Source organism: Besnoitia besnoiti, chromosome XII (assembly GCF_002563875.1).
Source record: "Besnoitia besnoiti strain Bb-Ger1 chromosome XII, whole genome shotgun sequence".
NCBI lineage: Eukaryota > Apicomplexa > Conoidasida > Eucoccidiorida > Sarcocystidae > Besnoitia > Besnoitia besnoiti.
The window spans coordinates 159,652-182,253 of NC_042367.1; the positions used below are offsets into that span (position 1 = coordinate 159,652).

At 56.4% G+C, this 22,602-nt stretch overlaps 2 protein-coding genes across 2 annotated transcripts; one reads left to right on the forward strand and one right to left on the reverse strand.

Moving 5' to 3' along the window:
• Positions 1 to 612: 612 nt before the first annotated feature.
• BESB_022350 (peptidyl-tRNA hydrolase domain-containing protein) lies at positions 613 to 5,564 on the forward strand (the record flags this gene model as incomplete). Its single annotated transcript, XM_029360937.1, has 9 exons — positions 613 to 987; positions 1,264 to 1,833; positions 2,023 to 2,133; positions 2,592 to 2,870; positions 3,345 to 3,392; positions 3,740 to 3,826; positions 4,245 to 4,331; positions 4,895 to 4,981; positions 5,247 to 5,564. The coding sequence occupies 9 exons, from the start codon at positions 613 to 615 to the stop codon at positions 5,562 to 5,564; spliced, it is 1,962 nt and encodes a 653-aa protein (XP_029215752.1).
• Positions 5,565 to 6,641: 1,077 nt separating this feature from the next.
• Positions 6,642 to 18,991, reverse strand: BESB_022360 (isoleucyl-tRNA synthetase family protein; the record flags this gene model as incomplete). The annotated part of the gene is made up of 24 exons (XM_029360938.1): positions 6,642 to 6,866; positions 7,318 to 7,350; positions 7,544 to 7,610; positions 7,929 to 8,212; positions 8,764 to 8,894; positions 9,155 to 9,323; positions 9,781 to 9,889; positions 10,009 to 10,091; positions 10,677 to 10,812; positions 11,050 to 11,260; positions 11,715 to 11,844; positions 12,264 to 12,338; positions 12,802 to 12,929; positions 13,285 to 13,712; positions 14,032 to 14,098; positions 14,411 to 14,533; positions 14,947 to 15,010; positions 15,132 to 15,177; positions 15,441 to 15,581; positions 16,183 to 16,408; positions 16,749 to 16,792; positions 17,014 to 17,180; positions 17,664 to 17,845; positions 18,541 to 18,991. 24 exons carry the CDS (start codon positions 18,989 to 18,991, stop codon positions 6,642 to 6,644), a joined length of 3,720 nt encoding a protein of 1,239 aa, XP_029215753.1.
• Between the last annotated feature and the right edge of the window lie 3,611 nt (positions 18,992 to 22,602).

The window sequence follows — 22,602 nt, forward strand, 5'->3', positions numbered from 1 at the left end:
TCTCCACCTCCACTTGCCTGCTGTGGAGCAAAAATCCTTGAAAACGCGCATCTGGTTTTTTTTCTTCCTCTCGCAACCGTGGGGGTCGTGTGTTTTGGGCAAAGCGGTTCGATTGCTCTCCTGCAGCCGCATCTGTGTTTTCCTCTTTCAGCATCTTCGTTGCATCAGTCACGTGAACCGCACAGTCTTCCACTCGCCGCGCTCTCTCTCTCTCGCAGGCCTCTTTTCAAACCCGTAAACGCAGGCCTGCTGTCCCGCTCAGTCTTATTCTCGTCCGCGAACGGTGTTGAGGCGCCGATACGCGCATAGATCTCGCCGTGGCTCAAGTCGTCTTCGCCTCTTCCTCTGCTGTCTGAGTGCTCTCGCAGGCGACGGAGATTCGGTGCGCAGCCGAAGTCTCTCCCTGCGGCAAAGGCCGAAGAACTGCGCTGGATTCGTCGACCGGCAGCAGCCATCCGCGACCTTGAGATAACGATTCTTGCCTTTCTTTCGTTCCCTCTTTCACTCTCTCTCTCATCTGCGCAGTTTTTCGTCAACAAAGCACGGGTCTTGGCGTGTCTTGCGCCTTCCCGCTGTCCCCGGAGGGGCTTTGCACGGCGTCCACGTACCTCCATGCGGCGCCGGGCGCGCGGTCGGTTCCGTTTTCTCCTCGCGTTCTGCTGCGTGTGCCTTTCTTGTGCGCGTCCTTTCCTCTTCTCCTGCGGCTCGTCGTTCGCGGTCTCTCCGCCCGCGTCGTTTGCGCGACCGGTCTCCGCGCGCCCTGCGGCTTTTCCTCTGCCGGCAGGCGCTCGGCTGCGTCGTGCCGCGGGCGCGGAGGCGCCGCGCGCCGGCTGCCGCCCGCGGCAGCCGGCGCTTCAGGGCTCTCACCTGCAGGCTTGGCGCGCGGCGGAGAGAGAGCTCGAGGAGAAGAAAGGGCGAGGCGCTCGCGAGGGATGGGCACGCTGGGCGCAGCTCCAGGAAGGCGAGAGGCGCCTCTGCGCAAGTCTGGTAAAAAGAAGAAGAAGCGCTTCAGAACAGCACCGATCTTCCGCCTTGCTCTCTCCCTGCGTTTCCGCGCGGCCGCGCGTCTGCCTGGCGGCGCGCTGGAGTCGCGGGCGCGTTCCGTTTTCTTCCGCGGCTGCGCGCGGCGCCTGCATCGTTCATCTTGGGTTTCTGTCGCATGCGCCGACGTCGCACGCGTCTTCTCTGGTGCCTCCTTCGCTCCTGTCGGTCTTCTCTGCGCGGCCTCTGCTTTCTGTGGTGCGCTTTTGCGCTGCGACGCAGGAGGTCGCGGCGCGCGGCGACGACTTTCCTTTCCTCGCAGATCTCCGCGCTCTCCGCGACGCCGCCGCGCGTCTGGTTCAGGCGCAGGCCCCTGCCTCTTCTCTCTCTCCTCTCGCTTCTTTCGCTCCCCCTTCTTCTCGCTCCTCCCCCGCTGCGCACTCTGCGTCTGCCGCGGCGCCAGAGGCAGCCTCCGCCTGCGCTGCCGCGGCCGCTGCGGAGGGCGCGGCGCTGCGGGGCGGACAGGGGAAGGCCGCTGCGTCGCTTCTGCCGAAGAAAGCTGTCGAGCTGTGCCGTGCGCTGAGTCTCTTAGAAGCGGAGACGCGGCGCCTGGGCGAGCTCGAGTGCGAGCGCCAGCGTGAGACGGAGCGACTCGCCGCGCGCGAGGCCGCAGCGGCGGCGCGGAGTGAAGGAGGCAGAGGCGCGGCGGGCGCAAACAAAGCGACGGTCGCAGCCGACTCGCCGCGCGGGGATCGCGCGGAGGCAGACGACCTCGAAGAGCTTCTCCCCCTCCTGGAGCAGGAGCGCGACGAGGCGCATCAGCGGCTGAAAGAAATTCAAGACGAAATCAAAGTGAGGAGATCTCGCTTCGGAGAGAGACGCGCAGGTTTCGCGGGAGTCCCCACACACCGCCTCTCATGAGCTTGAGCGTTTGCTTTAGCCGTACACAGGCGCGAGGTTCAGGTTTCGAGGCGCCAGTTTTCGCAGACTTCTTGTTCACCCCCTCTCACGATGGAGCTTGGGCTTTCTGCCGCTTCGCAGGCCGTGCTGCTCGCACCGGAGGAAGAGAAGGAGCGGAATGCGGCGATCGTTGAAATCCGACCTGCTGCAGGCGGCGAAGAGGCGCAGATCTGGGCTGCAGATCTCGCGGAGGTAGATATAAGTTGCACACACAGGACCAGAAGGCCTCGAAGAGAGAGAGAGGGCGTCACCGACACGACAAAAAACTGAGCTGCATGCATCCCTCGCGAGTGTTTCCCTCTCCTTAACCCACACTCGAGTCTCGCGCTTCGGTTCCCCCCTCTGCGCAATTCAGAAAGTAGATATCTCTCCGTGATACATGCATCAATATAATATACGTAAAGAGGCATGCGTGTGCGCGAAGAGGCGGGTACCTTCGCGTAGACGATTAAAACAGTGCTGTTGCGTCCTTGGGTTTCAGAGTCTAGCGCTTAGGGTCCTCTATTCAAGCCCCGTTTATAGGTCTCCTCGCCCGAGTCTGTTCTGTGGGGGGGAGGTCTTTGGCGTTTCTGCTCAGCGCTCCTTTGCGCCCGCTTCGCTTTTCGCGGCGGGATTTGGATCTGTTGAGCGGCTGCGTTTTCTCCGCGCAGATGTACACGCGCTTTTTCGCGCTGCAGCGGTCCTGGCGCTTCACGCATCTGCAGCTGGCGAGCCCGAACGCGGGCGCGCGGTCGCCGTTTCAGAAGAAGGACGTTTCAACGAAGAAGCGGGCGAATTCGGCGAAAGAAGAGGATCCCAGCGGCGTCTCAGGCGCGTTGGGGGGCGTCACGTGCATCGCTTTTCGCGTGGAAGGCCCGAATGTGTATAGACGCTTGCTCAAGGAGAGCGGCGTCCATCGCGTGCAGCGTGTCCCTCGCACAGAGGCTCAGGTCGGATTCCCGCGAAATCCTCTCTCTCTCTGAACGAATCTGGATGCGAGGCCGGTCTGCCGGAGGAAGCGTGGGCGGCCTCGCGGTTTCGGCGCCTGCAGTGGAAACGAACGGTGCTGCGCAGAGTAATCGAAGCGCGTCTGCGCGTATATACATCTATGCGTCTATCCGTCTATCTACATCTCAACATCCATGTCTATCTGTATTTGTCTGTCAATCCGTCTATTACACTTATCTCTTTCTTTGTCTATGTATATCTGTATTTATAGCTACATATCTATCCATCTACATCTATGTATATATATGTGTATCCATCCATCTATACATATGTGCATCAGTAGAATGATTTATACATTTATATACACGTATGTATCGTTGTGGCTTTTCGCTCTTGAGTCGGCTTCGTGGCGCTGCGAGTGTTAGGGGAAACGCCAGAGGGTTTTTGATGCGCCTTATCGTTTTGCTTCTCGGCAGGGTCGCGTTCACACGTCGACAGCGACGGTCGCTGTCGTCGCGGAGCACGTAAGCCGTTGTCGCTCGGGTTCGACTCCGCCGGACTGAAAGAAATCCTTCCCTGTTTGAGGCTGCAATTTCTCTTCTTGCGTGCGAATTTGAGTCTCTCCTGTCTCTGGGTGCAACCGTGTTCAGGGCGCGTGCACTGTCTTGTTTTCGGCTCTGAATCCACTCAGTTCTCTAGAATACTATGTAGTCCTCCTTTCGCCCTCAGTGCGTCTTCTCCCTCCTCTCTTCGCTCTCCTCTCTCTCGCGCCGCCTGCCTGCGTCCTCTCAGCCTCTGTGTGTGTGAAGTTCAGCAGTCTACGAGTATGTGCCGAATGTCGCTCTGTGTCTCTGGGCGTCTGCGGCTGCAGGATTTCGGAGGCGTCACGCTGAATGAGCAGGACTTAGTCATCAGAACAGCGCGATCCTCGGGCTGCGGCGGGCAAAACGTCAACAAGGTAGCACCAACAAGAAGGACAGAATTCACAGCAGCTCCGCGCGGCACGCAAGGCTTGGTTCCCGTCTGGTTTAGGCGTGCTAGATGCGATATTAAATAAATATAAGATTCTGTTCTCCAAAATTTCATTTTAGAGTATGTTTATTCTATACCTAGCACGCCTCATGGGACTCATTGCGTGGCGATCTTCGGCCGCGGTGTGTCTGTCGTTGCTTTTTGTCTTTTCTGCCGCGCGGGTGTCGCAGCCAGCTGTGCGTTTGAGTCTCCCGCGCCTGTCGCCCAGGCAGCGGCGGCGGCAGCCTGCCTGCAGAATTCGCTCTCTTTTCTCGTCGCCACTGCCAGGGGCGGGGGGGGGGGGTTTCACGTAGAATCGCTGAGCTTGGAGACTAAGGCGTGATCGCGGTTTTTCGATATCTCAGGTGGAGACTGCAGTGGACTTGCTGCACACACCTACGGGGATTCGCGTCTTTTGTCAGCAAGAGCGAACGCAGGCCGCGAACAAGAAGGTCAGGAGACTCTGCCGCAGAAGAAACCGCGCTGACAAGCGTATCGAGGCCTTCATCTTTTCCAATGCGCCGTTTTTTTACATTCACAGACTCAGTGCACGCGTCGAGCGGATCTGGTGACAGCGCTCCGCATGCATCCACGTACTCGATTCTTCCTACGCGTCGTGTCTCGCTCTCTACATGTAGACGTAGACTCCCGCTCTTTGTCCATATCTGTTTATATATGCCTGTATTTCTTTTGTCTATATGTGGAAACGGCGTGTGTGTAGGGGCCGAGTAAGCTGGCTGCATAGACATACAGCTATAGATGCAGATACAGATGGACACACAAACAGAAAAGAAAATAGATGCAGATATAGAAAGGTACAGAGGCTCAGAACAGTTGTAGCGGGCTGCGTGTTTCTTGCACTCGCTCGTGCAGAGAATGCGCTTGCTTGCGTCATTGTGCGCACCGGTTGAAGCGTAAATAAGCTCTCTCTCGTTTGCTTTCCTCAGTGTGATTATCTGCCTTAGAGTGCGGCATGCGTTAGCATCTTCGCCTGCCTAAAACTTTCTTTCTTCAGGCCGCAAAAGAGATCCTTCTGAGGAAACTCGCAGCGCGTCACGAAGAAGAAGTGGCGCAGCAGATGCGCGACGAACGCCGGGAGCAGGTACTTTTTTAGTGAAATTATCTACGACGCATTTCGTCCCCGACCGGTGTCGTTAGTCTTTCTTCAAGCTTGTCCACTTTTCCTGCGTTCTGCGTCTCGGCTTAATCTTGCAGAATCGCCTGCGTGCGCCTTCCAGAGGAAAGGGCCTCTCTCTCTGGTCGTCGTCTTCGGGCTTTCTCTGGTCGAGAGGGGTGGAGCGGAGGCAGTTTTTTCCACTGCATTTTGTGTCTGCGTGGATCTGCGCTTTTATCTGTTGTCTCTGCAGGTCAGCCGCGGCCTGCGCAATGAGCGCGTGCGGACTTACAACTTTAAAGACGGCAGAGTGAACGAGCACCGTCTCCCAAGCGGCGCAGGTCTCTTCTCCTTGAAGCAGATCTTAGACGGGCAGCTGCATGAGCTGCATGCGCGACTCGACAGCCTCGAGGCCTCAGACAACCTGAAAAAGCTGGTCGTGGCGGTAAAAAGCGCCCAACAACGCGCCGAGAACGACGCGGCGGAGAGGGCGAAAAGCGAAAAGACTCGAAAAATGCGCCGTTTCAATACGCCCGAGCCGCACAAAGAGGAATCTAGTCGCGCGGCGTGACAAGACACAAGCGGCGAATGAAGATGCGAAGCCGGCTAGTTGACAACAATAATACAGACGTGTTCCAGAAGCGAGGAGTCTGTTAAAAAAGATGAGCTAGGCTCACTGGAGCGAAGCCGCAGCGAGTGGGAAAAAGAGTCTAGCCGGCAGTGATGCGTGACCTCACTCTTGTCAAGCTGCGTGTCTAGGGGATCCTGTCCACGGCAGTGAGTTTGTTTTTTTTAATCTTTCCATATTTTAAATAGCGAGCGAGTGGTGCTTGGTGCTCGCGGAGACCGGAGAGGCCCGTTAACTCTATCTCGCGTTGTCTTGGCTCTCGGTGATTAAACGGATTTTTCATCGTGCGTGCGCAGAGCCTCACCGCTATGAGCGCGCAGACTTCACTGCCTTGAAACGGACGGGAAATTTTTCTACTCGCTCCCTGCGCCCTTGGTTGCGGCAGTGTCTGTTCTCTGAGCCGACTGTGTGGAAGTGTAGGCGTTTTTCGTAACCATTTTTCTAGCCGCTGGCGGTGAGTGAGTCAACAGCTACGCAGCGCATTCTCCCCCTTCGAGGCCGAAAGCACCTTCAGTTCGATTACTGCGTCTCCGGTTGCCGCAGTCCCTCTCGCGGCCTGGGGCGGAGTGATGAATGCGGTGAGCGCCTTTCAGTTTGTCGTCTTCGAAGCAGCTCATTGAAGCGCGGCAGCGACCAGAGGACAGACAAGCATGGCGACAAAATGTTTCTGCGAAAACCTCTGCGCGATCGCTCCACGCGCACACGCGCAGCTCCGCGGCCACGCCTCGGCGCAGCAGTCCGCCGCACACAGGGGCAGGTGCAGACTCGCCGTATCAACCTACCTATGTCACAAATCAGCACGCTACAGAAAGGTGCGCAGTGGGTCGGCGGGAACCAAAAAGTCTCAAACTGACTCCCGAGCATGGCTAGTCTTCACGCCTTGGGCTCTGCGCCGGCGGACGCAGAGCTGCGGCAACGCAGCGCCGAGAGATACAAACTCCTTCGCCGTGTCTCTGCAGGCGACAGAGAGAGAGCATCTTTGGGGCTCGCGGCGCTGTCTTGTCGCCACGTTCGCTCTGTTTAGTTTCGAACGAAGACGACCGTGAGCGGCTTTCCAGAGACTTCCATCTCTTCGTGGCAGAGCATCGTGCCGTCGCCATTCGCTTGCGGCGAGCCCTCCAGCAGATGCAGGTCGCGGCGCAGACATTTGGCGATGTACGCCGACTCCTCCTTCAACAGAGAATGGAAATCCGCGTCGACGCTAAACGCGTGCATCTCCACGCGGTCCGTCTGACTCAAGTTGTGCTGGGCAACACACGGACCCACCAGGCACGCGGAAAAGACGCCTCAATACAGGCACGCCACAACCACCTACATACATGTATCTGCATATATATATCTATGCTTATGGAGAGGAGCACGTAGTAGTCGGTAGCTGGACGAATCGCCTGCGCCCGGGTTGACCAACCGCAGTTTCCGGATCGAGTGCATCGCACACCAGTTGAATCCGTACGTATAACGAAATATAATAAATTTCAGCTAACTGGCTGCCGAGACGCATGCGCCGGTATGTGAGTCAGGTCGCTACATACATATATATATATATATATATATATATATATATATATATATATATGTATACAGGTATTGGCAGCGCAGCGGATATACCTCTCAACACATGTACATTAGGCATTGAGACGGCCGGTTGAGAAATACCGAACAGGTGAAGGGAAAATACTGTTTTGAGAAAACTTACCTCCTTCCTGAGCTTCTGCACGCGGTTCGCTACCTGAAAACGCCCCAGCAAATCGAACCCAGGGAAAGAGAAGATGAATGCTCAGTACCCTACATGTAAACACTGATACAAATACTAACATATATATATATATATGGTATTGGAATGCCAGAAAATGACTACAACCACGTCAGCGCGTCTAACCCACAAGCGGCTCGAAACAAGTGCAGAAAAATTAGAATCTTACCTCGCGAGCCACGGCCTTTCGCTGCAGCGAGTCGTCAGGCGTGAAGTCCATGAAGACCATGACGGAGCTGAGCAAAAACGCAGCGAAAGACCTCACTGAAACTGGCTTCACCCGACTCCGAAGCAGGGCAGATTCATCCAGAGGGGGCTTCACTAGACGCACGGCACATATGAATATGCATATACGCACCTGCGTTTCCCACTCTGTTTGCGTCAGTAAATGAATCTGGACACATGTGCGTGGTTGCATGCATTCGTACTAGCTCGGATGCATATTTGTCGACAGACAGATAAGTGGAGATGCATCGACAGCCACGCGCATTTATATTTGCGTGGACACGACTCCACACGCCGCCAGTGGCTGCGGGCGTCGCGGCGCCTCATACTTGTCGCCCTCCACGACGAGATGGGGGTTTTCTTCGCTCTTTTTGAGCGTTCGCTGCAGCGTAAGGTCCTCGGGGCCTAGCTCGTGCTTGCCGTCCAGCAGCCGGAGGGTGCCCGTCTGCTCAAACTTCTCCAAGTCTGCGTGCGATAGATTCTGGACGGCCTGCTGAATCGCGCGCATATCCTTGCCGACGCGAGCGCCGAGGCGCTTGAAGTTCGGCGCAGCCGACAGCACCACGCCGCTCTTGTCGTTGCTCACTTCGAGCTCAATCAGGTTCAGCTCCTCCTGAGAAAACCGGAAAAACGGACGTCCCGCACGGGCGAATGGACACAGGAAGCGCACACGACCAAGCGGAGCAGGCTTTTGAAGCAGAAACACATGAAACAAACGTCCTGGAGCGAGACGTCCACTGGGGGGACAGCCGTAGAAACTGTCGAAGAAAACAGCCAGAGTCCCTGTGGTCGCCGCGGCAGCCAAAGTGCAAAGATGAGACACGCAAGGTCGCTCACACCAGAAAACGACACAAAAATAGCGCACTCTCTGTGACGCGAAACGAACAAATGTGGGAACACTACGCAGCTGAAAGTGTCGCGCCGAAAACCTCACGGCGCATCTCTAGCCAATCGTCTTCTACTGGTGCCCGCCGTGGATGCCCCTGACTGCTGTGATGCTTGTACGCAAAAACACCAACATATATATATATATATATATATATATATATATATATATATAGATTTGTGGCTATCTCCCGATGGGCGCCGAATAACCTACATAAACGGGTATATGACATGAGAAGAAACGCTCTGAAAGGCCTGGGTGAGGTTTACAGAAGTTACCTTCACGTAGGCTTCAAGTTCTTGGATGTCGGAGATGTACTCGGAGTCGGCGTGCAGCACGGTGAGGCAGCGAACTGGCGTCTTGACCGGCACGCGCTGACGCTCGCGCATGGCGCGTCCCAGGTTGATGACTGAAAACAGTCAAAAGCTCAAGAAGCACGAAGCACGAAACGACAGCTCCAACGCAGAAGAGGCCAGGCGAGAAAAAAGGCGCGACACAGACGTCTCTTCGCCGTTTCACGCAAGTCCGCAGGCAGTTCGGATCTGACTCACGCACGCGCACACCAGGGTAGTCTGATGGGAATTGCCGACTACGACGTCGCAGAAGCATCCAAAAAAAATCGCCCAAAGGGCCGGCAGGAGAGACGCGCGGTGGTTGGAATTTTTTTACCCGTCTGCATGCGTCCCATCTGCCGCTCGATCGTGCTGTCCAAGACGTCCTCGGCGACTGCGGGGAGCATCAAGAAGTGAACGCTTTCCGCCAGCAGCGGGTGAGCCGCCGGCAGCGCGCGCTTGAGCGTTTGATACAGCAGCTCCGACATGAAAGGCGTCAGCGGAGCCTGAGAAAGTCCAAGCCGCACGAAACGAGCTCATCGCCAAACGAACGCGAGTGGCAACGCGAAGATACGCGACGCAGCCGCGCATCATTCGACTCCAGCAACCGCTCAACGAAGGAGACTCACACATATACATATACATATATGTATATACGAATCTATAAGCCTCACAAGGTGCGCCGCCAGAAATGTCCTCTTCGATCTTGTAGTAGCATCGAGATATTACAGACGTACATAGGCCTATACATATATATATATGGGATTACTCTTGACTCGCACACTGCAAGAATAAACAACGACACACAACATAAATAATATACATATATATATGGTAGTTCATGATGTGAGAGAGAACAGAGACAGAGAGCATGAGAAGGCGAACAGAGCAGCAGATTCGCCGAATGTGTCTCCCCTGGACGCTGAAAGATGACATTTGCGCTTCAGGCTTTTGCTTTCTCACCATGCACAGCACAGTTGTCAAGAGAACGTCGAACAGAGTTTGGAGAGACGTCGCGGCCTCGTCGTCGCCCATCGCCCCTCGCATGCGGTCGCGGTTCAGCCTCACGTACCTGGAAAAATAATCAGAAAAAATGCGAAAAAATGAATAAAAGGGCTAGCGCAGCTTGCAGCGGCGCTGCTTCCTCCCTTCCGTTCCCGCTTTCGCTCTTCTCTCCCTGCACTGCCTCACCAGTTGGTCAGTTGATCAAGGAAATGCAGAAGTCTCGGAATCACCGTGTAGAGACGGTAGGCTTGCATTTCTTGATGAACGAACTGCAGGCGAAAACAAGGACGAAAAAAACCCAGAGTGACGGATCGAACGCCAATTTTGTCTCACGCCGGAGGACTCTGGATTTCGACACAATCGTTCTTAGCGAGAAAAAGGAATCGAACGCTTCTGAGCCGCAGCGTGCCTTATGGCGCAAAGCCATCGGATGCACCGCTGTCGCACCGCAACAGAATAGATGAAGGAATGCGCCGTTTAGGTATACATATCTAAAATGCATTGACAGAAAAAGATTTTTCGGAATCTAGAGAGGGCGTCAGCATGCATTCGCCCTCCCGTGTGCGCGTCCGCTCAGTTTCTGCCACGTACGAGCCCGTGGAACGCCTGCCTGAACTGGAAGTCGATAAAAGTTGACTGAGCAAAGTTGCAATCGCCGCCTCCACCATTGTGAAACGCCACAGTGCCCAAATTACATATATATATATGAGTGTACAAGCATATATATATATATATATATATATACGCATACATATATGTAGATATGTATATACATATATATATATATGTAGAGAGAGAGCGCAGAGAAATGGGATGTGGCGGGCGGCTCCGAACACAGGCAGTGGAGCGCGCACCTTGACGAGACTTTGAGTCGACGAGAGAATCCAGCGATCCATGCTGTTGCCCTTGGCCTTCAGCGCGGAGGGCTTGCAGGGTTGGAACTTGTGCGCGCCAGACGTCTCGAAGCGGATTGCCTCTTGCACAAAAAACCTGAGAAGAAAGCGGCGGGGTACCGGCGGTAAGACGGGAATTCAGTCGTTGAGTCGTTTAGCCCCCCCCCCCCCCCCCCCCCCCCCCCCCCTGACCCCCAAGTAGTCGAGACAAAACGCGAGTTGAGCCGTCGATATTCCAGTTCATTTGGCCTCCGCTGTGCACGCATCTGCCTCTTGCGCCAGGTGCCCAATCTCCTGCGAGCTGCAGCCTGGAAATCGAGAAGTTCAAACCGACCTGCACGCGTGGAACCATGGGAGCAGCACGTCCTTCACGACGTCCTTCACGCCCTCCGTCCGGAAGCGCAGCGTCTCCGCCTTGACTACCGGCGAGTTCACGAGGTAAAGCCGCAGCGCGTCCGCCCCGTGCGCGTGAACGACTTCCATCGGATCAGGGTAGTTCCGCAGGCGCTTGCTCATCTTGCGCCCGTCCGCAGCCAGCACCAGGCCTGAAAAAAGAAAAACAACTCACGCCGCGCAACCGGTGCCCGCGCAACACGCTAAAACGCACGCTGCGCCAGGCGTTTTCCAACGAGAAGCGCTAGAGGAGGCCAAAGGGGGCTACGACAGACAGACACCAAGACCGCCGCCGCGCAGGCGAGAAAAAACGCTCGCCTCAACCGGCAGAGGCGACGCGGCGAGGCCGCCGACCCCACCAGCAACCCCCCCCTCTGGCTCTACAGTATGGGAGGCTGGCGGGCAATGCGGCACTTTGAAAAAAGTCGAAGCCGCCTGCGCGCCCTCGTCGCCTTCTTAATGTGAGACTCTTCGGAATACTTACGACTCTCTCTACGCGAGTGATGATGCGCTTGGCGATAAACGCGTCATCATAACAACTGGTATGCAGTTCAGTCATGCTACCGTTGGAGCTGTCGTTGTCTTCGGCACCCAAAGTTTTCTCACCGTTCACGATCAGGTTCTTGAAGGGCGGCTTATCGTAGAGCGCCGTGCTGATCACCATGAGCGTGTAAAACCAGCCGCGGGTCTGATCTAGACCTTCCGCGATGAAGTCGGCAGGAAAACCTTTTTCAAACTGAAAAAAGACAGGAATCGCCGCTTCGCATAGCCCCCTCCCCAGCAGACGCCAGCACGACGTACACAAGGCGCCGCGGCGGCCGCGCGCGTTTTAAACTAGAAGGGCTTAGGCCTCCCTCCCCCCCTCTGGGCCTTCTACATTTTTTTCTCTCGATTTCACCTCCTCGCTGCCACACTGCGGTTTGCAAGAAGGCAGTCCCTCCCCCCTTTTGTCGGCTCGTATCAAATTCCTCCGTCGTCCTGACTACCGATCTGGATCGCGTGAGTGCGACTGTCTCGCTCGACGCCGCTGGTTTTTCCAGGCTTCCTTCGCAGTTTTGCAGCCGCGCGAGGCAGGAGGTGTATTATGCGTAATGCGAGTGTGTTTTGGGTCTCGCCGGCCTCTCGCAGTCGCTTTTTTTTCCGTCGCGTGCTTACCACTTCGTTGTTTTCGAAGGGGTAGTGGATCTGTCCGTATGGCATCGAGCCACTCTCAAACCAGCAGTCAAACACCTGCGCAGAACCCCAGGAACCAAAAAACGCAGGAAATTCGCGATAAATCCACCGCGCCGCAATTCTCACCTACAGCAGGCGCGTGCATTCAGCGGCTGTCTCAAAGAAGCTGCAGGCTACCCACGGCGAGCACCACGGCTGTCTGGGCAACTCTCGAGCGAAGAAAACAAGTCTGAAGAGCCAGAAGAGACGTTGCAGAAGTAAACTACCACCAGAATACATCGAATCGTAGAAGGCTTTTGTTTACCGGATCCAAGTTCTCTTGTGCATTTCATTCATGACCATCATGTCAAGAGCACGAAGTATAGTGGTGTCCGGCGTATATTTGAAAAATTCCTATGCATCTCCTAGGTTTCAACGTTATGCCAAGCCGCATTCCGGGGCCAGAGGCGCGAGCGACAGTCGACCTCGCCGTGAGCCCTTCACCGCCCTCGCAGGTCTGCCTGTTCTCTTTATTTTTTACCTCAGGAACGCGCTTCAGAGGAGGGTAGGCGTCGCCGCGGGGATCGGGGATGACGATGTCGTCAATGAAGTGTCTGTGGATGTCGGTCAGCTCCTTGTCGGTGTACTTCTGAAGTTCTTCGAGGCTTCCTGAGAGCCGCAGCAGCACAGCGCCGGCAGGGACACACAAGCCCCGTGAAGGCTCCGAGGCCCGCGGCGCTAACCCCCCTGCCTGTCCCAGCGAAGGCCTGGCCGCCACGCCTGCGTCACCAGCCCAGTTTTTTTTTTAGTAGAAAAAATCGCAAGCCGTTTACATTTGCTGCGATTACTCTCGACTTCCCTCCCGCTCGCGGCCTCTCGATCCGCTCCCAAGCGCCGGGCGGCGCGCGTCGTTCGCGCCTTCCTCGCAAGCAGGCAGCTTCACCCATCTATCACTCTACCAACTTGTCTATGTATGTATGTATCCATTTACATGTACGTGCGCGCACTCGCGGGCGCGGCTCACCGATGCAGACGATTTGAGAGAAGTCTTCGTTCGTCCACAGGGGGATGGGCGTGCCCCAGAAGCGGTTGCGAGAGACGCACCAGTCGCGGGCGTCCGCGAGCCAGTTTTTGAAGCGCTTTTCCTTCACGAATGCAGGCACCCAGTAGGTCTCTTCGTTCGCTCTCACGAGGCGCTCGCGCAGCGGCTCCACGCGGACGAACCAGGAAGGGACTGCGCGGTAAATCAGCGGCGTCTCGCTGCGCCAGCAGTGCGGATACGAGTGAACGCAGTCCGCGTTCACCAACAGCCTTCCGTCCGCTTTGAGCAGCTTCTTCACCACTTTGTCTGCCTCCTTGATGTACAGGCCTGCGAGTTCCTCGCCCACCTCCGCCGTCATCAGGCCGTTGTCGTCGACTGGACACGCCAGCGGTCCCCCCTGCGCAATCACGCTGAAAAAAAAGTCGCGCACGAGCCGCGCAAAGTGGAGGCGCGCAGAGAAAGCCGGCCGCCGCGACGGGGCAGAGACACCGCGCAAGACTCTGGCACACGCGCGAGGGTCTTTGTTTTCTCTCGCTCTTGGGAAGGGCGAGCAGGGCAATCCATCAATGCATCTCTCACGCCAGAACAGCGCGCACCTTGCGAGCGCTAGAGAGCGAGAGGGTGCGCTGAATCGCCAGAAGAAACGGCGGAATGGCTGCGGAGACGAAAGTGCAGACAGGCGTTGAAGGGCAGACAGAGCTGAAGAGAAGCGAGCCTTTGAAAACTCACCCCTGCTCCATGCACACGCGGAAATCGTCCTCGCCGAATGCGGGCGCGCAGTGCACAATACCCGTTCCTGAAAACAAACCCGAGACGCAGAGAGAGCCGGGGACGACGAATGTGAGAAAAGAGAGAACTGCGAAGAAACCGCGAAACGAAAAGCCGCATCTGTGTGAAGATGAAGGCGGGTCGCCTACACGCCCTCCCAGGAAAAGCACGCGAAAAGAAGACCAGAGGAGTGAATCTATTACCGCATATCACGCAGACCTGTAACTTCTGTGTTGGCTTGCGTTCGTCGGGAGGCTGCACATGTCGTAAACGCATAGCCTCGTGCAGGCAGCTTTGCCAAAAAGGCGGCCTTTCTCTTCGATTTTAGACAAGTTTTCACCTGAGTCGTCGGACACGTAGTTGTCTGCGAGAATGCGGAATCCAGTGCCGCGGAAAGTGATGATCTTCTTGCCGTCGCGCGGCTCGGCGTTGAAGAATTCAAACAAAGGCCTGTACTTCTTCCCTGTTGAAGATCGCAGAAACACACAAACCGCAGGCACACCGGCGTGTCCGCATCTCTCCAGTTCCCTCGCTGCGGCACGGCATCGCCGAATCGTCTCACTGCTCCACGTGTGTTCGCTATAATCATCGGCATGTACGCTCTTTCTTTGCAGGAATTTTCTTCCTCTTCCCTGTGTGGCATTTGCCTCAGTCTTCGGGGATCCGCTTCTCGTCGACGGTGTTCTGCTGGCACACTCTCTCAAGCGAACACAGCCCCGTGCCGTTTTTTTGATAGAGTTAAGGGTAATAATGGTATTACTTATTAAGATTAAATAGCTCAATGGTAGGGCAAAGGACTGAAGATCTTGAGTTATCAGTTCAATTCCGATTTCCAGCATGTCTCTTAATTTACTGTTTTTTGATCTCATCGCTCACCCTTCAAGGCAGCGCCCGGGAAGCGGTCGACAACTTCAAAGTCCTTCTCAAGGTCCAATTTCATCTGTAAAAGACGGGGAAAAACAAAACAAGGCAGTGTTTAGCGCCGGTGCAGCACAGCCTTGAGCTATTAAGAGGAAAAAAGGTAAATAAAAAAAGGCGAAAACAAAAAACAAAGCACTCACCTGCTTCAGCAGCCAGTCCACGCGCGACTCGCAGAGGACCCAGTCTCTGCAGGCACGCGCAAGGAAGTGCACACCGAGGAAAAGCCTTTCAAATCAACCGACAGAGGAAGCAAACGCAGATATCAACGCGAAGGATTTCACAACGAGCGCGAAGGCGAACCTGCGAAAAGTCGATCAGGAGAGGGAAAGAAGCAGCGACGTGCCCGCTTGCGGGGCGGACGCGCAAACGCCACAGAGCTCGCGCCGAAACGAGGCTTCGGCAGAGCCGGCAGGCAACAGACGACAGGAATGCGCCGCGAAAGGAAATACCTGTTGGAGGCTTTGTGGCGGAGCTGCAGATACGTCAGCTCGGGGTTGACGCAGAGCGCCAAGTTGGAAGGAAGCGTCCACGGCGTCGTCGTCCAGGCGAGGAAGTCGACCGGCACGCCGGCGCTGTTGTCCTCGACGCAGCTGAAAAGAAAACCGAAAAAAACCGACAGTAGCCATCAAGCAAACGAGTGCAGATCAACAGAACTCCACTGAAGAACTCCACTGAAGTGCTTGAGAAAGCTAAAAGAGTTGGAGCTCAGTATCACGGTAATCACGTTTGCGCGGAAGTTAGTAGACGGAATCGTTGTCGAGCCCCAGGTAGTGCTGGACACTGACAACAAAGCGGAGCTCCCCGGTACAGCACATGAAGCACGACGCAGGCGCGAGTGCGAGGGACTCCATGCTTCGTTCGCAACCTCCGCTAGGCGCACAGGCGTTCCGCATGCCCGAGAGCCCAGAGCCTCCCTGACCCCGCCTCGTGCTGAACGCCCGGCTCTGCCAGGCGTCTTCGCGGAAGTTCACCGGAATCCCTCGATAGCCCCCTCTCCCTCCGCTCCGCCCGCCTTTTCCGAGACTGGGAGGCTCAAACCACACGCCGCTGCTCTTCGAAGGTCATCTAGGAAGCCGTCCCGGCCGCCCTCCTCCCGTCCCCCCATCTCCTCGAAGCCAGCGCCTCCGCCCCGCCATCTGGCAGCCTGCTGCGCCGCCGCAGTTTCCCTCGTTTCTCCTGCGCCAGGCTCACGTGAATGCGACGACGATGGAGGGATCCTTGACGTCTTTGTAGTTCTGGTTGGCCTCGAAGTTGGAGAGCGGCGTGCTGCAGGCGGTAGAGAAGGGCATGATTTTGTTCGCGCGGTACACGTAGCCTTTGTCGAAGAGCTGCTTGAACACCCACCAGACGGTCTCCATGAAGTTCGTGTCCAGTGTCTTGTAGTCGTTGTCGAAGTCAATCCAACGCCCCATGCGCTCTGCGGAGACAAACAAACCGAACCACTCCCGCTCCAGCGGAGGCCGCCGCAGCAGGCCTCACCCTACGCCGCAGAGCGCGTCCCTCGGCGAGGTAACGACTCGAACCCAACCCGGCAGCCGCGGAAAAAGCAGAGAAAGACGCCAGCGCGAAGCGACAAACAGGCGAGAGAAGGGCAAGGCCGCCGCCCGCGCAGCACGAGTTCGCACAAGGCAGAAGACGCGGCTTGAGGTTTTTAAACGATGCCGCGTGGAACCGCCGCGCCGAGGACCCCGCAGGGCCAGTCGAGAGCGCATGCAGGAGGGAAAAAACAGCAATCGAACTCGAGCGAATTCGCTCACCGACGACACTGCGCCACTCGTTCGCGTAGCGCATGACGATGGACCTGAAGAAGAGTCGCACGCGCAGCGCAGAAGAGAACGCAGAGTCGACTGCAAGTCACACTTTGCCGTGCAATCGGTAAACCCTCTCCCCGCTCTTGCGGCCGCGGGCTTGTGCGTGAGGCCTTGCCCCCCCCCCCCCCCCCCCCCCCCGCCAAGCCCCGATCTGGCGGAGGCTTGGCGGGCCGTTTGCCCGCGTCTTTTTCGGGCTATTTGGGCGACCGACCTGCATTTCTCGTTGTATTTATCGATTCCCATCTCGATGATTTCGTGACGACTTGTGATGCCCAGGCTCTTGTCGATTTCGAACTCCACCGGCAGGCCGTGGCAATCCCAGCCGAAGCGCCGGTCGACGTGGTGACCCGTCTGGTGCGCATACCGCGTCACTACATCCTGGAAAGAACGGGAAAAAAGTGAATGGAGGGGAAGTGGAGGAAAACTCTAAACGCTTGAGAGGCCCCAGTGTGACGCCGGGAGAGTAGCGGCAAGAGCCGAAAAAGTTCGCAAATCCGCGGCGCAGAGCAGAAGAAAGCGCGGCGCCGGCAGGCGGGGGCGCAGACGCCGCGCTGAGCGAGCTGCATCCCGCTCGAGGCCAGACACGACGCGTCGAAGCCCCCAGTCGGCGGAGACGGCAGACAAGAAGCGAACCGTGCAGCGGAAGCGTTGACAAATACAGATACAGCCACACACTCGCAGACGCAGTGTCGATCACCAGACGCGTCCGTATTTGGACAGTCACGTCGAAGAACAGACAGATCGAGACAGATGGATCTAGGCAGGTAGACAGGCATAGATGGACGTGGACAGAGAGGCAGCCAAATACGTCATCCGCGTCGTAGTCAGCGTAAAACTACCGGGCGTGTCCGAGACTCTGACCTTAATCGTCCCTGCAAGGATGTGCCCGTAGTGAGGCAGGCCGGTGGCGAAGGGGGGTCCATCGTAGAAGGTGAAGACCGGCTTTCCTTTCGACATCTCGAGCGAGCGCTGGAAGGTCTTTTTCGCTCTCCATTCTTCGAGGATCTTTTCCTCTTCTTTGGGGAAGTCGGGGCGCTCAGGCACTGCAGGCAACGCGACACGCACGCAACCAGTTGCGGGCGCTGCACGGAGACAGAAGGCGAAGGACAGCGAGGGCTAGACACGCGCAAAGGCAAGAAAGGGAGCGAGGAAGAAACTCCCAGTTGAGGGAACCTGCTGCTGAGGGAAACAGCCGCAAGAGAGAGAGGGAGAGGCTGTGGTGGAAAGCAGCGGCGACAGAGAGGCCGCCTTTCGAGCAGGCAGGGGGTGAGACACTCGAGAACGGAGACGAGCTAGCCAGAAAAAGCGTGCAGCCGCGCAGGGCGAAGCAGGGGAAGACGATGCAGGAAGACAACGGGGATGCGCACAGAGGCGCGCTCCACGCGATAGAGCCGTTCATTTCAAACTGCAGAGGGGCATGGAAGACCAAAACGAGAGAAAGGGACGGGCACAGAGAGAGAAAAATACATCCCCACACAAACACGCGAGATACAGAGATCTACGCAGTCTTGTGTGCGCAGACAGGTACGCGAACGACGCAGGGGGCACGAACAGTTTATCGGCGACTGCATTCGGCGTGCATGCAGAGTTAGAGATTGGCGAATGAGATACATTCCGGCTGAAACAAGCTGTGTGCACGCAGAGGGGCTTAACGAGGCGGGGACTACGCCAGTGACGAGTCCATTCCGCCCTTTCTCTCTCTCGTTACGGATGGGCAGGAGCGCGTGCAAAGACGTACGTGCCTCGAACGTCATTGCGGAAGGAGCCGCCATAGCCACAGCGTGGGATTGAAGACTTCGTGCGTCTGAGGGAGGCCTCTCGAGCGAGAGAACTGGAGTCAGCGGCGAGTGATTTTGGAAGCCGCTTTCCAAGCGTTCCTGGGCTCCAGGAAATGGAGGCACAAAAGAGGAGAGCGCGCGCTGAGCGCCGTGGAAAAGCCTCCTGGAGCGGGAAAGGGCGGAGACAGGCTCGGGACTCAGCGCCGGCGACGCAGGCAGCGTACGTGCCCACAGGCTGCGATCGGAAACGAGGTTGTCGCCGTGGCCTGGAGAGCGCCTCCTGCTCTGAGTGGCTCGCTTGAGGGACGCGAGGGAGGAAGAGGGCGAGGACGGAGAAGAAAACGCGGCAAAATGGAAGCGGGAGACAACCGAGTTTCGAGCCGAAGCAGTGGTGCGCGCCAGCGAAGTCATCAGGGTCGTTCCTTCCCGAAGAGACCGCACGGGAGAGCAAAGCCGGCTGCGGGGCCGACGCAGAATCGAGCGAAAAGTGGGAAGCGGAGCGTTCCCTTTTTCGCAAGACAGCCGACTGAATTCTCAGCGCATGCAGCCCTGGCAGTCCCGCCTGCGGCGCGCGCTTTGCCTGCTCTAGAAGGAGACAGGATCGAGAAAAAAACGAAACGAGGCCGCGGTAAGCAGCAGCGGGGTAAACAGACGTGGTGGAGAGACGTGTGCAGGGCCTGCTTGACGACAGAGGAATAAAAAGCCGGGTTAAGCAACGGGTGTGCTCGCTCAACGGCGACGTTCTTCGGGCATGCGGAAACCCTTGTGCGGGGCTTCAGGGCGCATTGCAAAGAACAGAGACTCCAAAAAGAACCGGCATCCGGCGCAGCAGACAAGTCCGGGGAGCGGATTTTTCTTGCATTATTCGAGAGATTTTCAGAAGAAGCTCAACAGCATGTGGGGCCGTCACGATGCATGCGTGACCTCGCTCGGGCGGAGACACGTCTCGCTGGCAAGACGGCGCGCGGAGCCCTCGCGAAGACACAAAGGCACCCTTCGCACTCTGGAATCGCTTTATCAACCTGGCTACGAATGAACAGAAAGTAGCTCGGATGCTTGCGCGCTGCGATCAGGCAGGAGAAATCTGATTCTGCAGCCTTCGCGAGTTCTTCCGCCTGCGGGCACGTCCTGGAAGCTGCTACCGCCGGACACTTATAACAGAATCAACCCCCAACCCCCAACACCCCCCCCCGTTCGACCCCCCCCCCCTGCGGCGCTACATCTTTGGGAAGCAAGACTTAGAGCTCTGCGTTGGCGATTCAACAGCTTTTACCATCATCGTTACCAGAGTGGCATGGGGTGTCAGTCCAGTGAACTGTCAGTTCAGTACCTTCTGACAACCGCCGCAGGATGCTCCGCTGAGCGCAGTTGCCACCCGCAGGACACGGAATCAGGCCTAGACCAAGGTAGACACTCGACAAGGGAGCACGCCTTTGGCAGACAGAGTACGGAAACGAGCAACTGTTGCTATCCACACTCCCAAAGCGGGGCCTGTCGTTTCTATGGAGGCCGTAGCGCAGCTGGCCATGAGTACGAACTTTGTGTGCGTGTGTACGCGTGTGTGTATTCCGCGGAATCGCAGCTTCAGACCGGGCCTGCAGCTTCCCGATCGTTCATCCCTCGTGGAAGCGTATGTCGCTAAGAGTCCGAGAGCTTCGCGCTGGCTCTTTGCAGCGTTCAGCGAAACTAGCTTAACTTCATAGAACATAAGCGCTTTCCCTTGAGCGGCATGCGCCTAGGATTCACGGTTGAACGCAGAAATGCGCACTTTATGTCCGCGTAGAACCTGGCGGAAACGCCGCGCCGCCCTGTAGAAGAAGCGAGAAAAACGCGAATCCGGCACGATGGAATACAAGTTGACAATGCGCCGTCGATCCAGTCAGGCAGCTGACTCGAACGTATCGTGACTACGGATTGTACCGGTTGCTTCCGTCTGACGGTGCGGCAACCGTCCGTTCCACCAACTGACTCTGCCTCGTTCGGCGTGGATCGCTTTCGAGTGAAATATGTTTTCCCGAAGGAGAAGGCAAAACGTTCCTCGCACAGCTTCAGAACAGAAGGAACAAGCGTCGTCAGCGCACTTGTCTATGAAGACCTGTCCTTGCAGGTGTAGCTGCACCTCTGCGTCGTCACTCCACCGCTTCATAGTACTTCTGAAACTACCGTTTACGGAAACTTGACTCATTCGGCATGTGTTAAGAGGAGAAGTGCGGATCCAGAGGCCAGCAACTTCTTGAATCGGTTCAAAAAGTGGCCCAGCCTCTTCAGTACGGCCATGACCACCGAGGAAACCAAATGACGTTGCCTCGAGAGCGTCTGGTGAGAAGCTCTCTCTGAGAGCTCCGAGGTTCCCTGCCTCGCCTCCACTCAATCCCCGTACCGCGTTCGTGCGCTTCCAAGCTGGCACTGGCGATATTTTTAACTTTATGGAGGTTTCGTTTTTTGACCGCGAGCGTAGCCCCGAAAACGACAAGAGGGCTGCTGGTTATAGAAGACGCAGTCCCAGTGTGTGTAGCAACTGCGCGATGACAGACGTTTCTTACGAGTCCTTCTTATTCCTGCTCAGGAGCGATAAGAGTATCGGTTTGCTAGCAGTGCTGTAGCGCACGCTGCTACCGGCTCAATCTTGCGAGTCCAGCACTGAAAAGAGTCGACGGTAGTTTCTGCGCCGCTCCGGAAAAGACCTCTGGCGGTACGGCGTGTACGCAGTCGAACGATGATGCACCTCCTCGCTTCGTCATTCCGATTATGCAGCTCAGAGAAAGTGCTGGGCTAACGGTGCGTTTCGTGTCTGCAGCACATCTGACCAAGCAAGCAGGCGAGTGAACTGCCCTCCATGTTGCGGTCTGAAATTCCAAGGACTCTGTGTGCCGCTAATAACCAGCCGTTTGCCCCCAGAAATTCCACCTGACCAAAGAACTGCATGTGTGCGTGCACATACAGACATGCAGCAGTACGCCGCCAACTTTCGCAGGTTTCGCACTTCCCAAGAAATCTGGAACACGTGGCTCTTGCTGGACGGAGGGGCCGGCCAACGAGTCGGTTCAGGGAATCACTCGCATGGAAAGGCAGAAAAAAAGTGCATCCGCACATGTACATCTTCCCAGACGCAAGGAAATGTGAGTTGGGGTCCTCTGCTCTCTCGTCCTCTGCGGTATGCATATTCTAGTGGCGTATTACAATACGCAAAACAGGATGGACGTGGCGTGATGGCATGCAGCGCTGAAGTGTGAAGCGAGAATGTGTGTGAACAGTCGGAGCGTCTTGTGATCTACTCACAACACCAGCTCTTTATAGGCCGAATGAATGGCCAGTTGTACAAGTTTGTTTCTCAAAATGAATCGTTGGCACTAGAAGCGAAGAGGCAATCACTGCAGTGCCATATCTCCTGTTGTCCCACTCGACCTTGTTTATCTAGGCGCTTCGTTTAATAGCCTAGAACTGCACTCATTCTCGTGTCTTGTTCAGAACAATATGTCTTGTCAAGCCCACGTGCGGCAAAGGGCAAATCTCGCGAGCAGAATTCCTTCTGAGCCTGCAGTCCTTGTTGTAGAGTGCTTGGGTATGTTGCTTTCTGTTCGCCTGCGCATTACGAATCAAATTGTTTCGTTACAGTCTTTGTCGACTTAGGGGATGCCCCAGGGTCGCGTGCGACAGGCATTTCTCTTTTTCTGTACCCCTACAACTCCTCTGGAGAGTGAGAAAGAACAGCTCGACTGAGCAAGTGGTCTGATCCTTAAGTCATCTCTAGGAGCGGCGCGCCTGGGATTGTCCTCCCTTTTATGTCGACAGATTTGTTCGGAGTTCAAGATCCTTGTCACCAACGCGTTTTATCGCTTGATACGCCACTCGAGACCCCGCCCCGGTCTTCCTAAAGCTCGTGTTTTCCATGCGGCAAATTCAGGGCTGCTACAGATTTTCCTGCCGGATCGCAGCATCTGCAGTCTGCACGTTTGTTCTGAAGAACCACACGCACCCAACGTGCTCCGGCGACAAGTTATCTGCAAGCCGGGCGCAGTCTG